The sequence below is a fragment of the Larus michahellis genome, chromosome 8, assembly GCF_964199755.1.
Source record: "Larus michahellis chromosome 8, bLarMic1.1, whole genome shotgun sequence".
NCBI lineage: Eukaryota > Metazoa > Chordata > Aves > Charadriiformes > Laridae > Larus > Larus michahellis.
In genome coordinates, this window is record NC_133903.1 from 3,625,747 (window position 1) to 3,643,169 (window position 17,423).

The 17,423-nt window shown below is 40.2% G+C and overlaps 1 protein-coding gene across 1 annotated transcript in view; it reads right to left on the reverse strand.

Moving 5' to 3' along the window:
* Positions 1-4,498: 4,498 nt before the first annotated feature.
* The window catches only part of GNA12 (G protein subunit alpha 12), a 39,307-nt gene continuing 26,382 nt past the window's right edge, over positions 4,499-17,423 (reverse strand). Inside the window, exons 3-4 of the mRNA XM_074597265.1 lie at positions 7,541-7,591; positions 4,499-6,494 (exon numbers count right to left, since the gene is read on the reverse strand). Coding sequence (XP_074453366.1) covers positions 5,925-6,494; positions 7,541-7,591 — 621 coding nt within the window. The 3' untranslated portion in view covers positions 4,499-5,924. The remainder of the gene's footprint in view (positions 6,495-7,540; positions 7,592-17,423) is intronic.

Here is a 17,423-nt window from a genome sequence, read left to right on the forward strand (position 1 = left end):
CACCTGCACACAAGCTCAGCACAAGAGATTGTCGGGAAGCACTAGCAGAGAAGCAGCGCTATTCAAAAGCTGTTACCTCCCTCGTAAGATGCTCTTTCTCCAGTCCTACTCATCCAAAAGTGTTGCTCTCCATCAGTTGTAGTTTTTATTCAAATAATGGAAACAGCCTCTTACCTAGCCGTTCCCCTGAAATACCTCTCACGCTCTGGTATCTTGAAGAAAGCGTAAGTAGCTGTTAGAAAGGAGTAAGAGGCGCTGTCTGGCCAGAGATCTGCATACCGTGTTTTAGTAGGAATTGAGTTTTAGCCCTCAGTTATGAACAGATGAAGAGAGATTTACACTGGAAGGGTGTGCAGCTACAGCCGGGCCAGCCTCGCCAGCCCGCCGCTCTCTGGAGTCGCTCAAAGCTGCCGGGGTCAGTGCAGACGGCATTTCACTTCAATACAGCCAGTCTTCAAGCACCATCAGTTTTTGGGATCTGTTTAGAAAATAGCTCCCCTCTCTTGCTCCCTTCCAACATACTTTGGCTTTTTTACCAGAACGCCCACCTTGGAAGTCACAGTGCTGCTCTTTTTTTCTCTCCGACTGAATATTTTCACATCGGAGAGAAGATACGACCTTCGGACATACGCCAAGAGCTCGGTTGTGATACAGTTCGTCAAGCCAGGCACAGAACCACAAGCGCTGACAATCTAGTACCTCCATACTTCCCACCCAATAAGAAAACAAGCATATCGACACATAGACAAACTTCAACACCGCTTTCCAAATGCCATTAGAAAGATAAGAACGTTAAGAATCAAGCTAAACTGTCCAGCCACTGAGATGAGCAAAGAGAGAGCATCACCTTGTTAGCAGAGCGGCAGTTTCAGCTCCAAATAGCCTGGCTTCACTCATTTCCATCTATGTAAAAGAAGGTTAGTGTTAAAACAAAGAAATGCCCACTTCACAGCACAAAGCAGAGATCACCCCAGCTAATTACAAAACAGGCAATATTAAAAAGCACTAGGTCTTTTATTGTCTTGCCAATTACTTCCTCACTAGGCTAGACAGTCCTCATCTAGAAGTGCGTGGAGGCAGCCCGGGCCTGGCCCAGGCCATGCCAGTCTTCCTGTCCCAAACGGATGCTCCCTAGAAATCTGTTAAAAACCCATTTACAAACCTAGGCACCGATGTGTTATGGTTGCTACTGAAACACCCAACCCACCACTTCCCGTGTTACAGAATTAATAGAGCGTATGAGGTAAAGAGTTGGCAGTGCTAGATTAAAAACCCTGACTACACCATGGGATTTTATACTAGAAAAATGGTATCGAAAAGAGGCTGCTACTAAACTTGCAGGAATCAATACAGTTTTCCATCATGAGGGACGAGTGCTTGGCTTACCTGCCAAGCTGCACTGTACGAAGGTGTTATTGCATACCGTGATTGTGTCTCAAGCTGGCATACATCAAACTGTATCAACCCGACAAGTACTCCAGAAAATTTGATGACACAAGCAAAGCTAAGGCAGGTGTCAAAACTCACGACCTGAAAGTCAGAGGGGTCTTCTACAGAAATCCTGTAGTTCCATGCAGCAGAATGTTGGGTTTTGGTTTGGTTTTTTTTTTTCCCCCCCCCTCCTCTCTCCAGGAGAGCTAGAGAGGTACATATGTTGAAGAAACTCCAAAACATGAAGTTAATATCCACAGACATTTGTCTAAAGGCAGCAAAGGGCTTGTTTTCTAACATGATATTCTGTGGAAGGGAGTTGTCTGTCGCTAAAGAAAGCTGCTAAGTTTCTTCAGTGGTTCCATGTCTATTCTGTTAGTTTCATTAATGCTACAATTCTTTGCAGATTACAGTAACCAGGACTGGTGAATACCCAGGGGGAGAATGGGGACACAACACACAACAGAATGGGACACATTTTTCAAATGCACCGTTTTTCATACCAAAAACTGCTTTAGCTATCCTAGTGGAATTACATTTTTCTCTGCAGTGCCACATATAGATGAGCTCTTCCTACTCCATTTCACTACAGGTTTTTTTGCCATTAGTTTCTCCACTCTGCTTGGCTGAGGTTCAGGCTTTAGTTGGCTCAGAAAGCCTGTAAACTGTCATCTTCAAGAGCTTCTTCATGCTTGTAACATGCCTAGTTCTATGTTTTACACAGCAGTATTTTAATAAACTGAATATATTATCAAGACAAATAATCTGTAATTTCATATTAAATAAGATCAATTCTTTGTAGAAAACTGGAAGGATCTTTGAGTTGTAGTGTAAAGTTGAGCAGCCAGTAGTTTCCATTCCATAATCAATATTAATTCATTTTTTAACATTAAGAACTACTTAATTGCTTCAAAGTGGCAACCGCCTATTAAATACGTCACTTACAGAAAACTATTCTTCCTTTTTAATTCACCACGTCACCTCATAATACCACCTAAGAAGTGTTCAGAGAATGACAGCACTGCAATCAGAAGGCAAGGCACTGACTGACATGCTCTCATAGCTTAAAGCCTGTCTGGAGGGCAACAAATACAAAGCAGTGTTTGATAAATGACTCCCATTTAGTTAGTTTTTCTACTTAAACTGCAAGATGACGTAAGTCTCTCCTGCAAGCACATGCTGCAAGCACTTCCTCTCTTTGTCCTTACGAGAGACAACCCATCTGCAACACCCCTCACTGGCCAGTGACCTGTGGGCGTCAGAGGAGGGACAGCAAAAGGCTGCCTTTTTTTTTTTTTAAATTAAAAAAAAAAAAAGTAGTTTTTCAAGGTCTCCATCTGATTATCATCCTGCCTCTGACCCATTTCCTGACCAGCCAAATGAACAATAAGCCTATAAAGTTAACAAAAAGAGATGTTCTCTCCAGCTGTGTTTACCTGCAAAGTTCTCCAGGATGTCACTTAAAATAAAGTTTTTTATTTGTTTCTTGTAAAAGGACTCAGCAACCGACCAAGGCTGTCCCAAGATGTTTGTAGGACCTAAGCTACCTAAGCTCTGCTTTACTAATTAACTGATTTACCATAACGTGATTTTCTGGGTTTATTATGCTACAACCCATCTTGAAAAAAAACCCCCAAACCTCAGTTGTGGCTAGAAGTGGAGTGTATTTTGCAGAAAAATAAATATACCTGCCACTTTAAAAAAACCCCAAAGAGTCCTTTTCCCTCATGGGCCAGATTCTTTGCAAACTTGAGAAGTGCTTGACTTTTGCAAGTAGACTTTCCTGATCTTGGGTTCCTGGCGTGACCCATCACTATCAAAGTTCAAGAGAACATAGAGCCAAACTACTGATTTTTCTCCCCAGTCTAGAGCATCACACTTAGGCCCATTTTATCAACAGAAGAAAGGCGATAATGGGTCTGAGGTGATCAAACTGGTTCCCTAAAACTCTGATTTAGTGTGCAAAACTGCCATATCATACAAACAAAATTACTAGCAAGCTTGAGAGCTCAATATGAGATATCTCGTGCTGTTTCTTTCCCACGTACAGATCAAGTTACTTAAAATATATGTTGCATTATTAGCTGTGTTCAGAGTTTTAAATCCATAAGGTGACCAAGGATACAGAACCATGGATGAGCACGAAGAGAAAAACAGAACAGGAAATTCCGCACTATGCCTCCCAGCTAAAACTACAGTAGATTGAGACATAAAACTGAGGTAATTCTTGAGAAAAAAATACAGTTGAAAGGGAATGTTTAACTCATTTGAGAAAACAAGCATAATATTAACCCATCTAGAAAATTCAGTGAAAGAACAAAGCTCACAGCAAACTAGGAAATAAAGTCAAGTCAACCAAGAAGTCAGGTGAGCCCACAACTGCCTCCTCTTTCCCAGAGTCTTGAGTGAAGTGGAAACCACTAACAAAAGCTCCAAGAATATCTGAAAGCTTTGCAAAAAGTTGTAGTCTTCAGCCAAATGAGCTAGCTTTGAGAAACAAACCTTATATGATGAGTAAACTTGTTTGCATCACTCTGTGTTGAAACATTTACCTTTTCAAATGTAATAATCTTAAGAGTTTCCCCCCATCTGAATATTACAGTCATGTAACATATTTTACCCCTTCCAGGTTAAAAACTAATAAATATGTAAAAGACAGAGTTGGTCCTGGCAAAAATAAGACTTGCTACAAGGAAGTTAATTCCTGTTGAAGTTTGCTCAAATTTAAGTTAGATTTTCCCATCTGCAACTCTTCAGTTACTCCTTCCCTCGATACTGTGCGCGTTACACGGCGCTGAAATAGCTGCATCTTTTCCGCGCTGAAGCCCGCACGAAGAAAGCCAAGAGACTGCTACATTAGGAAACGACACAAAAATACTGATATGAACATCTGCAAGCTTCAGAGGGGAAGAAAGATTCCAGATTTTATCCAAATTAACATGAAAGGACAACGGAACAGGACTTTTTTGACCACATTTCCCATAGGATTACCAGCTGAAGTAAAGCGTTGCTTGTTTTGACATGCCATTACAGGCTCAAAGGGGATAAGAACTCCAGGGAATCTGCTGACTTTTTACGGGTACAAACAGCCCTTCAGGTTTTATTCTTAGATAAAAACTAGGACAAAAACTGCACAGTAAACTATGTTTGAAAATTACCTAAAGGATAGCACTACAATGTTGATCTAAAAGGCAGATCTTCAGTTAGTCCATGTACCCCACTGTAGTAGAAAAGATCTGATACGTCTGTACACAAAAAAGGCACCCGACAGATTGTTAGACAGAGAGCTGGGAAATTAACAGTTCATATCAACATTGTTCATAGCCTCTTGCAATTTTACACACAAACCATTGCCCAAAACGGGCAACTCCAAACTCGACTGTACTCAGAATTACATGTGCATTAACTATAGGCTAAAGATCCCATTAAGACACAGATTAAAGGCTAATTTTACAGCAAGGTCTTGCTGCCTAAGTACATCAGTGCAGCTGTAAAACTGGGATCTCTAGGGTGTTCAGCCCTCCTATAAGGTCAGCTGTTGGGAACTAATCAAGCAGCTGCTGTACTACCAAAACCTTTGCTTAAAAGTTTAATCAGCTTTCAAACTTTTGAATATAGATAAAGCCCCATCACGCGAGACACTGAACCTTCACAAATATTGCCAGCTGCAGGTGTGAGAACAGAGCCGGATTTCCACGCAGTACGTCTCACTCGAGCACCCACTGTGCGGACACATGGTCGGGTGCTCTAGCACAGGCTGCTTCACCAAGGAAATCGGTTTCCCCGTGATGTAATACCCTTCACATCTAGTGCAAAATAAACCCTTCTCCGTATCAGCAAGGCCTTAACTTCCAATCCAATTTACTCCAACACAGGTTTCCTTCTGCAGATTTAGACTTTTGCCTCAGGAGACTCATGCAAAACCTTCAGACAAGACCTGTGCATCCACCTTGGTAAGTGGATTCCAGAGCCTTGGCAAAGCTGGATGCGCACACAAGATCTGGTTATATTCCTAAGGCTTAAGAACAGAACTTCCATTAACTTTCTCCAATACAGCTGCCAATCTCATTACGTTTAGATTAGTTTGATTGATTCAGCACCTCCAAACTACAAAAAAAGGCAGTTTGTACGACTTGTGTCTTCGAAAAATGAGCATATTCATTTAAAACAATGCATCTTCCATACATGGTTTGTCAGAGATTTCTTTTTTCTAAGAAGGCAGAAGGTGATTGTGTTATTCAGCATTCCCAACTAGGTACAGAACCTACAACGGCCAGGTTTCAGTAGTGTTTCTAGTCCAAATGATTCAGTAGCTAAGATCAACATTTGACTCCTTCAGCCTATAGCTCCTCTGTTTGGACTGGCTAGTTTACAGCATTCCTGAGCCAAGTAATTAGCATGGGTCCTACACCACATGCAGGGGCCATAAAGAAAGGATAAAAACTTTGATCTAACCCTCCGGCAAATTTTAACAGAACATGGGCTGCTCTCCTTCACTGCAACATAATGTCCTTCAGATTCTCTTGAAGGATTGTGTCCTTCACGGCATGAAACACAAAGCGGATGTTTTCAGTGTCTATGGCAGTGGTGAAGTGATGGAAGAGTGGCTTACTACGGTTTCTCCTCTTTCTGTCAAAGCACTGCACCAGATAACGTTGAACATCTTCTAGCCTGTGAGGGTCGCCTTTGAAGTCCGAGAAATACTTCTTAATGCTGACAGTCTTTACCTTCTCTACAAGGAGATCCATCTTGTTGAGGAATAGGATAATAGAAACATTAAAGAAAAGCTTGTTATTGACTATTGTCTCAAAGATATTCATGGACTCCACAAGTCTATTTGTGCGCCTGTCTTCCATGAGAACCTGATCATATTCACTGGAGGAGACCATAAACAAAATTGAAGTTATTCCATCAAAGCACTGGAACCACTTCTGACGCTGCGATCTCTGTCCACCTACATCCACCATCTTGAAAGGTATTTTTTTAATGATGAAATCATGCTCTACTATCCCCTTGGTGGCTTTTCTAGCCAGCAAAATATCTTGTTTGCTGGGGAAATAATTCTGTAAAAGAAAGGAGAAAAGCGTCAAAAAAAAAAAAAAGTCCTTCAAAGGTGTTGGCTAATGTCAGAATATTGAGGCAATGGGAAAAATCAACAAGAGCCATGGTTTTTTTTTTAATCATCAAGTGAAGAATGAATACTCAACTTCAAAATAACGGACTGTCGACCACTTAACACATTGGCAAACAGCTACAGAAGATCCTGAGACACATTAGAATAAAAATACAGGACTAATGCACTCATTCACATTTTTATCCTTCAAGCCTCTCATTTTCAAGCTGAAGTCTATTTTATCATTATGAAATTCTCAGCCCCAGTGTTACTGCCATTTAGGTGGGTGTTCAGTGAAGCAGATCACCAAGTCATCACTGAAAGGATTTTAAAAAAAAAAAAAATAAAAAAATCTAGTTTTTCCACAGTTCATTACTCTCACAAAGGGCATCTCGCAAGTTTTAGTGGAAATACTTCTTTCAGGTTCACAGTCCATGACCAGCAAGTGCAGCAACACGTTCTACTGCAGGTTGTGGCCCAGCCCACCACTGTCGGGAGATTTGTTCTTCAGAAGGTTATCACTGTTACTGTTTAGGAATATCAACACCCTGCTTCGTCCTCCAGGTCCCCTAACAGATGTTTTCATTACTGATTTTGAATCCTACAAGTACTTTTTTTTTTTTCTCTTTGTTAAGGTTTCATTCTGCTACCTTAAGTAGCCTGAGCCATCAGATCATTGTGAAAAGTGAGTGAGATCCAGAGACTGCACAGAAGGACTGCTAAGAGAAAATACATGCGTAAATACAACTTCCATAAGCAGTATTTATTGTCTGTCAAAAAAGATTAAGCAAATACTAAGCCTGAGTCTCAAAAGGCTGGAGTTTACTGTTTCTAAAAATCTTTGAACTTAGTCAATGCACTGTAATTTAAAAAAAAAAAAAAACCACAACAACACACCAAACCAAAAACAACCCAAAAAGCATTAAATCATAGGACACCCAGGATTCCATTATCTCTTTGAGCTCTTTTAGTTCAGAAAGAGAAGGTATGTCTTACCAGCTGACCGATCCGATCCAGATTATCCAGGAAATATTTCACCGATTCACCCTGTGGAAAAGGAAAGAGACAGGAACTAAGCTTGTTTCTAGGATAGCAAATCCAACTGAGTGTTTTCACTTTCCAACACGCACCAAGGCCTAATACAGCAACATCACGTGTGGAAGCTTGGGCAACATCACAATATGCTTAAGGAGCTGGAACAACAGAAGTACCACGTAGCTTAATTCATATAAACTGCTGATAATGAAGTGGAGCTGCCATAATTTACTACTGATGCGTAGGTAAGGTAGTATTTCTTCTGAAAGCAATTTTCTAACAGTTACTTCTAGAAAAGTCAAACTTGACCAAAGATCTGAATAAATGCTCAAATCTACCTAGTAAATCTTTACAATAAAAAGGAAGTGTTATTAAAGTCAGTCCTTCAGCTTAAAGAATTAGCTTTTCCCCCCCACCCTTGTACGATGAATGCAGTTAACTGACACTGGGTGGGAGTAAAAATGAAACATGTTTATTAGAAACCAATGCATTTTGTTTAAAATGCGTGACAGTGAACAAAAACATATCCTAGACTGGTTGGCATATCTTTAGAAAAGCAAAAGATTTAAGTCACCCACAATTGGTGATAATTTAAGCCAGATTTACTTGTCAAAAAAACCAACAAAGGAACGTTCTGAAGGACTTTCTCTTCTACAGATAGTTTCCCTTTTAGGCTCAAGAGTTTTAATAATGGATTTGCTGATCTTGTACAAAATCCTTTAGCAGTTATATTGAAGAATATAGGCAATGTTTACAAAGAAAATTTATTCTTGTGAGAAAAAAGCGTAAGAGGGTTTTTTCTTTTAAAAAAAAAACAAACCCAAAACATTCCACACAAGCTTGTCTGTGTATCAGACTCAAATCAAGTGCGACTTCACACTAGTAGATACAAGAAGCCCTGCACATATTTCTTAGAAGTAATAAAATTGTTTCCATATAAAAGCAGACTTTACTTCTGGAGGGAAACTATCTTTGGCAGAGCCCATTCTCCTTCAAACACTTCCCTTTCATTTCTTCAGAAGATGATGATGTGTTCAGCAAGAGAGCACTCTTCATTGTTTAGGACATGTGTCTTGCAGTTGCAGCCATGCCATAAGAACGATAAAACAGAAAATCTTGCTGCCTTTTAATACATTTAGGCAGCAAAACACATTACATACATCACAGATCAAGGCAGTGTCAGTAATGACCAAACTGACAGTAAGTGCCCTCACCAAGTCACTAATTCCGAACGAGAATATTCTCAAAATATCGTCTCAGATTCCAACAGCAACATAAATTCTTAAACCATGCATTCTCCTCCATATCATAGGCTTGAGACAGCAGAATAGAATTATACCCCTCCAGTACAACTGTAAATAGACGGCAACACAACAGTTCATTGTGAAGAATCAGACTGGAGATCAGAGGATTCAGTGTTCTGGACAAGTACATACTTTCAGCATAAGCCATAGACAAAACGGAGGTGTCTTTTCTTAAAGGGGAGGGAACACACACATTTGTGGAAAACTACCATGTATCACAAAGATTTACAGTGGACTGCTAGCAGAAAAAAAAAAATTACTTTTTTGGAGGGGCAGGGGAAGGTTTCCAAAGAACAATTGCTCTAAGAGCTTCCTTACAATCATGAATTTTCATAAGGTGAAAGTAATTTCCTGTATTTTTTGGCACTCTGTTGTATCAGAGGAGATATCACAGACCGCATGAATAAGAGAAAAGGTCTTCCTGTACAGCATTAGTCATATTTAGGAGATGGTAGAGCCCAAAAAGAAAAGGTCACCGAAGCTACAGAAAACCCCTTCTCTCTCCATTGTGCTTTGTCCTACGCAGTATCTTTAGATGCGCAACGGGACTGCAAACAGGCCGGCTCCGGTGCCATTTGTTCCTATTTTCTACCCAGTTGCGTTAAGAGTTCTTGCCGCGTCCATACACCCTCCCACGCCGAGAGCAGGAAACAGCTGTATGCATATAAACTGCTGGGACACACACAAGCAAATTTACCTGATTTACAGCTTCTGCCTCCCCGATTTCCTGCCCCACGCATCAATCAGTTTAACATTTTGCACATTTTTAAGAAGGTAAGAAAACAATCCCATTATCGAAAAAAAATACGTGTTCATTTCTGCAGTGATTTAAGGAAACTAGGTTTCTCTAGTTTCTTATGCAGCTCTCCATACCATTGCAATTAAGCCAAATAATTCATTTTGGGAAACTTTAAGCAGTAATTGCGAAACGCTTGGATAGCTGGGTAGCCAAGTCAGGTTGTGGAACAGGTGTGAACACCATATGCGTGGTCTGACAGACCTGAAAATGTCTGAATATTCTCTTCCAGCACAGAATTCAAAGACATCCAGTACTTAAGTCAAAATAGCTGTTTACAGTCAAAACAACAAATCTCTGAAGCTCCAGAGGGTCTGAAATTAAGAAAAGCTCAAAGCATTAAAGCACACAAACCTGAAGGGAGGAAAAACACACCTACAAAAAACCAAACCAACAACCACCCAAACCCACACCACACACTCAAACCTCCCTACTTTGAAGATGATTCCCTGATTAAATCCTGTGTTATGGACTATGGAAGTGGGGATTCAGTCCCTGCTCCACATCTTAGTCTGAGTCACAGAAGAGTTGGTGGCTTCTGGGAAGCGCGTGGGATATTTCAGTTCATCGAGCAGCACAGAACAACTGCAGACAGCACCAACCGACTCGATGAATAACTTGTAATGTATTTAAATGAGAAAAATATGGAAACTCCAGGTGTTAGGACTGTTTTGTATTAGTATTTTTTAATCAGAACAATTGTATTAACTGAACATTCAGTTAGCTTTTAATTTTTTCCTTGGCATCCGGGGAAAATAAATACCATAATTAATTAGATCTAGAAGTTAAGTTTGTTTAGCTTTATATCAAGCTGCCCTTGAATGCAATTTTGAATGCCATCAATAAATTATTATTTGTGCAAAGCTATTTCATGCTCTGGGTTTTATACACACATACAAACAAATATACATATGTGTGTATAAATATATGCACATATATAAAAAATGCACACACACACAGAGTTTATGAGTTGTTCATCAAGGTAGGTTTCCCATTCAAGGCAAATTATTATCAAAATAACAAAGTATCAGCTGCCCCTCTCATGTTGAACTATTTTCTTCTCTTGAAGACGCTGACCACAAGCAAGCTGGTTTGGCTCGTTCGGTGCCAATTCTTGGTGTTTCTCCGAAGTCATCTAGCTGTTCCCCTACATTTGAAAGCTGGCTTCGCACTTCAAATGCGCTCTTAGCCAGTTATTTCTGGTTCACTAGTACAGCTTTCTATAGAAGTGGCAGCAAATATTTGCAGCTGATTCATCAGATACTAAAAATATCTTTACACGGATTGACGACTTCAGTTGCATTAGTTTAATGGTTCTAGTGAAAAAAAACTACATAGTTTTTTTGAACATTGCAATCTATTTTGAACCATGCTTACAAGCAGCAAAGAAGAAGTGAAAGTCAGAGTTATTTATACGCTATTTAAATACCCGAAGAGAGGTATTTAGTCTATATAATCTACCTAATAGTCTATTAGTATCTTTCCCATTTGAAAGTCCTATTAACAAACCCTGAGATGACCATCATCTATTTTGCTGTTGATACAAACTAGCTAGCGTTTTGGGTTTGTGGTTGGTTTTTTTTTTTTTTAATCCTCCTTGATAATAAAACAAAGTGTCAAAATGCTGTCTTCCATCCATACCGTGTTTGCCGGGACAGTGGTGGGGGAAGAAAGAGTGACCTCCGAGTTATGAATTTTACGTAATTCAGATACTCCTTTTTAGCACACCAGAGCATAGTATAGACCATTAGTCTTCCTTAACTTCTTGCTCACCACACAAGAGTTACCACAAACGCCTGGATGATTCACTCTCTCACTGCTAATCTCTTCTCCCTCTGCAATACATATCCTCTGAGTAACAGTTTTGCCAACTGGGACCAAGTGAAGGAATAAGAGATGCTGTTCCCATTGTTCAGCGGGATGAGTCACTGCACATCTGGGAACTGGGGGAATCAAGAAACACAAACAGAAGACCTAAAATGAGCCCACAAGTTCCACAATGCAGCATGGCTATTGGATTATTTTTTTTACATTATTATTATTATTATCTTTTTAAACCATCCTATCTGCAGTATAAAGTTTGGTGAAGCCAGAGAAAATAGTGCGATTTGCTTAAAGACTGACTGGTGGAGGAGAAAGGGAGGAAAGGTGAAATGTAAACATATACTCTTGCTTCCTGAAATAGTACTCTAAAGCTCTTCTTTTATACACTACACTATCTTGAACATAGCATTCTCAAGGGGCAAAAGCCACAAAATTAAGAAGTTTTTATTCTATATATTTTGTACTATGTGAATGTCATTTTAACATTAGTTCCAAGTAAGTCACCATGAAGATAAGTAACTGAATTTAACATCTCTGTCCCTTCAGGCTAGGTTCACAGCACATAAGAAGTTAGCCCACAGAAATATTATAACTAATCTGGCATCACTGCCTTTGCCATTGATAGCCTCATTGCAAAAAGCAAGCAGAAAACACTTGGGCAGGGCTCCCAGGCAGTATTCATTTCATGAAAATAAATACACAACAGATCGTATGTAGATTGCTTTAAAATACCCCCAGAAACTCAGTAATAAGAAACGTTCTGCAAGGCTAGAATTTATCAACTTGTCACTTCAACCCTCAGCCAGTTATTCAAAGTGACAGTTGGTCAGATCATAGATGATAGTGAAGCATTCTATTGTCCAGTTCCCTAAAATACAGGGTCTTTTTAAACTTTTCCTTATGAAAAGCAGTTCCTCTAAATTCTGCTCTGCACTAAAAGACTTGAAAGGGGATCTTCTGTTCCAAATTGGCTTTTTTCCTTTCCTTGTCCCAAGGCCTTTTTGACATAATATTAATTTAGCCCTTCCTGATCATTCTGTCTCTAGCTGCTAAATTTAGAGTGCACAATTTAAGGTAGACCTGCCAGCCGTAGCCAGTTTCTGATGATGAATTAAACCACACAGGAAGGAAATGTTATACTTCAAGGAAGCATATAATACACATCTAACAAAATTCCCACAAATACAGCAAAACACACGGGGAAATGGATACTGTAAGTAACCACAAACTGCAGCTGAATCTGCAAGGGGAAAGCGGTGATCTGAATAAAAAGAACAGCAGCGTTTGTATCCCACCCTCCGTTCAGGAGTCGTAAAGCATTCAGCAGCAGTGCTGAGAAATACAAAGGAAATTCAGATGACTCCGTAAAGAAGTTTGGGAATCTCCCAGCCTTTAACCTTTGAGATGTCAGATACAAAAATGGCATGGACTTAATGCACCGCCACATAATTTCATCCACAGTTGGCCTTTATATAAGGGACTATTCCATTAGGACTGCCAGAATGCAATGCCAGTGCTAACTTTCAATGCTAACTTGCAAGTGAAATCTTTGTTTTTCAAATACCGAGACCTCATTTTTTCTGTGTTTCCTGGGATGCTGATCACCTGTTGATTGTAAGGGGTTTACAAGTTACCAAGATGATTTATAAAAGCAAGATATCCAAAGCAGAGGCCCAAGGGAAGAGCACAGTTACGAGCACAGAAGTAGGATAAAATAACTAGGAGACAAGCATCTGAAAACGTTGGAGACTATGTTAGACCAGCCGCATTTTTGTGTTCTGAGATTAGAACCTGAAACCTCACCAGCAAAGAGAGGTGCAGGAAACTGTTTTCTTAGTGAGACCCTCTGGACATCACAAGCAGGTTAACGTCCTGCCACCATGATACGTGTAGCCTTTGGAAGGGAGCACAGACGCACAGCTCCAGTTTCTGCACCTTGTTTTCATCCAAGGGAAACAGCAGTCCTTTACAAACCCCGAAGACCCAGGGTTAAAACTCTTATGAGGAGCAACTGTAAACAAACAATCCCTCTCCTCAAACCCGAGGCTCTTCCCACAAATTACTTCTAAATCTGCACTTCTATTCAGTCTGACTGGCAACAGGGCATGGATTTACTACAGCCTAAAAGCGTGTTCTCTTCTCTGTGACAGCTGATGAATTAAGTATTATTTTCCAAGGAGATAAGCAAGTCTGTGCTTGTTAAGAATTCACTCAGAAGGATGCTGAAGTAACCTAAATTGCCCTGAAATGCTGGTGCCCATTCTACACTGTAATTCTGTTCTACAGATATACTACATCCTGTCTGGGCACCGAAATTTATTGACACAAGACAAACATCAATTTTTCATTCAATCACCAGTTCCAAGGCAGAGACCAACCACGTCTCCTTAGTTAAGCCATACAGAATTCTAACTATCAAATCTCTCTAATGTTATTTAACTTCCTCCTTAACAGGAGACTGAGCTACTGGCTCCCATCCAGCGACTCCAGTGCTTATCCAAGCTGCTGCTGTTTGTACCCTACAAACATACTAACTACAAAAAGTACCGTTTGGTTCCAGGCTTCTTCTAAAAACTACCTCTTCTTTCTACTGCCTAGACATACAGTGTAGGTATCAGATGTTAAAGGCTGAAAATATTTCAAAAATTCATTATTTGTCAGCTCAGTACAAACAGACGATGCAAAAATCTAGTGTCCAAGTCAGGATGGCTTTCTGTAAACTCATCCTACATGGCACACTGGCCAAACTGTATGCTTTACAGCACATGGATTAAAAAAAATAGGCAGTAAATATTTATTGAATTTCCCCCCAAAAGTCTAGGCTCATCTGAGCTCTCACATCAGTAATAAGAATTGTAGATCATTGTGACTGAGAGGAATTTTAGCCTTGCAGCTAAGAAACCCTCTTAAAGAGGAGCAGAGCTCTTGTGGTGAAGGGCAACTCCTACACGCGTTAGCTTTTCCCAGCTATTAAATACAGCAATACCTTCTGAAAGTGCTGCAAGGGGAAAAAAAAAAGTTATATTTTTCTTGAAATTCTAGGTGTTTCTACATCAACAGGATGTACATGAGAAATTACTCTTGATACTACGTTAACAATTCTGTCCCTTTGTCTCAAATATGCACACTAGCAACAGCGCCTGAAGGAGGGAAGGAATTTTCTGTTAATAGACTAAGGCAGGCTCACCCTACACCATCAGCTTCAAGAACCATTAACAAAAATCCCTATAGTTTTTACTCCTACTTACTGTCTCTTCATCAGTGCTATTCCTGTTTCACAGATTTGCAATGACTGTAGGAAAAGCAGGTGCAAACAGCAGAGAAAACAAAGATGCACAATACAAAAGGGTTAAAATATTGTGTCTTTTTTTTTTAATTCTAGAAAAATCCTTAACCAGACAGACTTGTGCATTAACTACAGTGATTTAGCATCTCCTAGCCTTCACAGACTATCAGCTAGCAAGACTCAAGGAGTAGATGCAAGGGGATGTATACCCAATTCATATGAAGAATCACAGTTATGTTTAAACAACAACAAAAAAGCGTCTGATGACTGTATCCGACATCAGCAGTGTGCCCAGCTCGCACACACCCATCCTGGCACGAGTGGGCGACAGACCTAGTCGTAAGCATCCCATGAAAGGATTCCTTCCTGTTTCCCTGCCAACTGTCTAAGCGAACACATTGTCTAGAACTGCTGCCAGAACCCTTTCATCTCAGACACCGGAGGTTCTCCGTGAAGCTGCACTAACGCACGCCAGCTCAACTTCTCATTCCAAGCACAGCCGGCTAAAACGCACAAGAGAAGGCAGCTGAAAGCAGCAATTTTGCCACAGTTAAAAGAAAGTCCCGGGCTGTAAATGGAAGGATGGATCCAAGATCCTGGCCAATTGCTAGCAAGGTATCCCATTTATTCTCAGTGGGCAGCTGCCATGCAAAAACGGGCATTTCCAACTGACACATCAGTATTTAGAAGCAACTGGAAGTTTTTACAAGTCACCAGGAATGATGCACAATCAGGTTATTACGTGACCCTAGTCCCATGCTTTGTGTCCAGCAGCTCAGTATGCAAACCTGAAACTTGCTTTGTTTACAGAAGACAGCTGCAGAACTAGAATAGACATGGACAACAAAAAAAATACTACCTTGTGAATTAAATCTAGTCAGCAGTGCTGACTATCTGATCAAGACTAAATCACAAGTTTACCAGTGAGTTTCCCTTTCAGATCTTATCAGATCAAGGGATGGGAAATAAATATCTTAGATCTCGTGGGCTGAAAAAACGGCTAACACCAGCCATGAGAGAATGTTGAGCTTGGACTTTTCCATGGCAGGTGGCCAGCTGGAAAGCTTAGCAACTTGCATGCGTTTACAACAGGCATAACCTTGAGTATCTCGCAGAACGATGCTTCCTTCTCCACTTCTACACCAGAGCATTTGTTGCAGACTGCTCTAATGCTCTGCTTTCTGTAGAAACATCAGCTCAGACGTGTTTTACTGAAATTTGTCTACCCCTGTTGTTAAAAGGTGACTATAAGGATTGGAGAGAGTCATTTATCCCCCACATTTATTTAAAAGTTTGTTTTAAAAAAGATTTTCTCATTTTATCATAGAATGGTGGGTTAGGAGGGACCTTAAAGATCATCTTGCTTGTTTTTAGACGTGATCTAGACTAAAATGATGGTCTTGCAAGATTCAGAAGGCTGCCTGGAATCTGAAAGTTAGGTTTTAGGTAGAAATCAGACTGAGGTAAAATTCAAGTGAAGTCTTAGTTGCACTCAGGTGTGCTATTTGACTCCTACAAACCCAAGCATATAGGCAGTAGAGTGCAGAAAAAAAAATAATAAAATTCTGCCTTGCTTACATTAGTCTGAAGTTTTTCCACCAGTAGGGTCAGCTATAGAGAACACAAGGCTCGCAAGTCTGAGGGATTCCTCAAGGCAGTTTGTGTTGTATTTTCAAAAAACATTTGCCCTAGGAACAAAAAAAAACCTTCTCCTTTTTCAATAATAGCTCAGTATTTGCTAGTTCTAAGAGACCGACCAACTTTGAACTCTGAGCTGCACCATTTCTGCCAGCTGTCACTGTGCTTGCTTTCCCGGGGACTTCTCAAATCAGTGGAATTTCACTTGCTCTCAGCACTGAGAAGTAACTCAACTTCTCACATTCACCCACTCGCACTGAGAGTGGTATTGCCTTCCATGAAGTCTGACCCTTACATGCACCTGTAAATCCCCTAGATCACTAGTGATCAAGTTGTCTCATGCCGTATGCCAAAACCATTTATTTCATTAGTTCCCTGCTGTACTTTGGGTCCATGAAAGAGGGTTTCACCCCAGAAGTGACTGCCCTCCCTATAACCTCATCTCTCCTGCTCCACCACCTGGTACAACACCACATGTCAAGTCCAGCAGATGAGCAACAGTGAACCTCAAACTACCTTCAGTGATCCGAAATAAACTTCAGTTTCCATTCACAATCAAGTTTTCTCTGTGATCTAATTTATAGCCACTATCTCAAAACACTTTATTTATTCAAATCCAGTCACAACATATGAATTATTCCAAACATTCTCTCCCCTACTGAAGATTATTTCAGCATAAGGAGAAGAGGAAGCTCTTCCAAATTTGCACTTAAACTCTTGCACTATTGATACTTCAGTATGAAGATCTCAAGTAACCTAAACTTCTTTTTATTTCATTTCAGAATTTGTTCTCTTTCAAAACATTCAGGATTGCTTTTCCTGCATTTTTCACTTCAATCTATCGTAGCACACAACTCATGTCATTACTTTCACTCGTGAAATCAAAACTGGAATGGATTTATCTGAGCTGAAAATTAAAGCTGTTCAGGTACTGATTCACTAAAGGATCCAGCATCCCTGAGCGAAGACTCACAAGGTGAGATGGGGCTGGTTTCT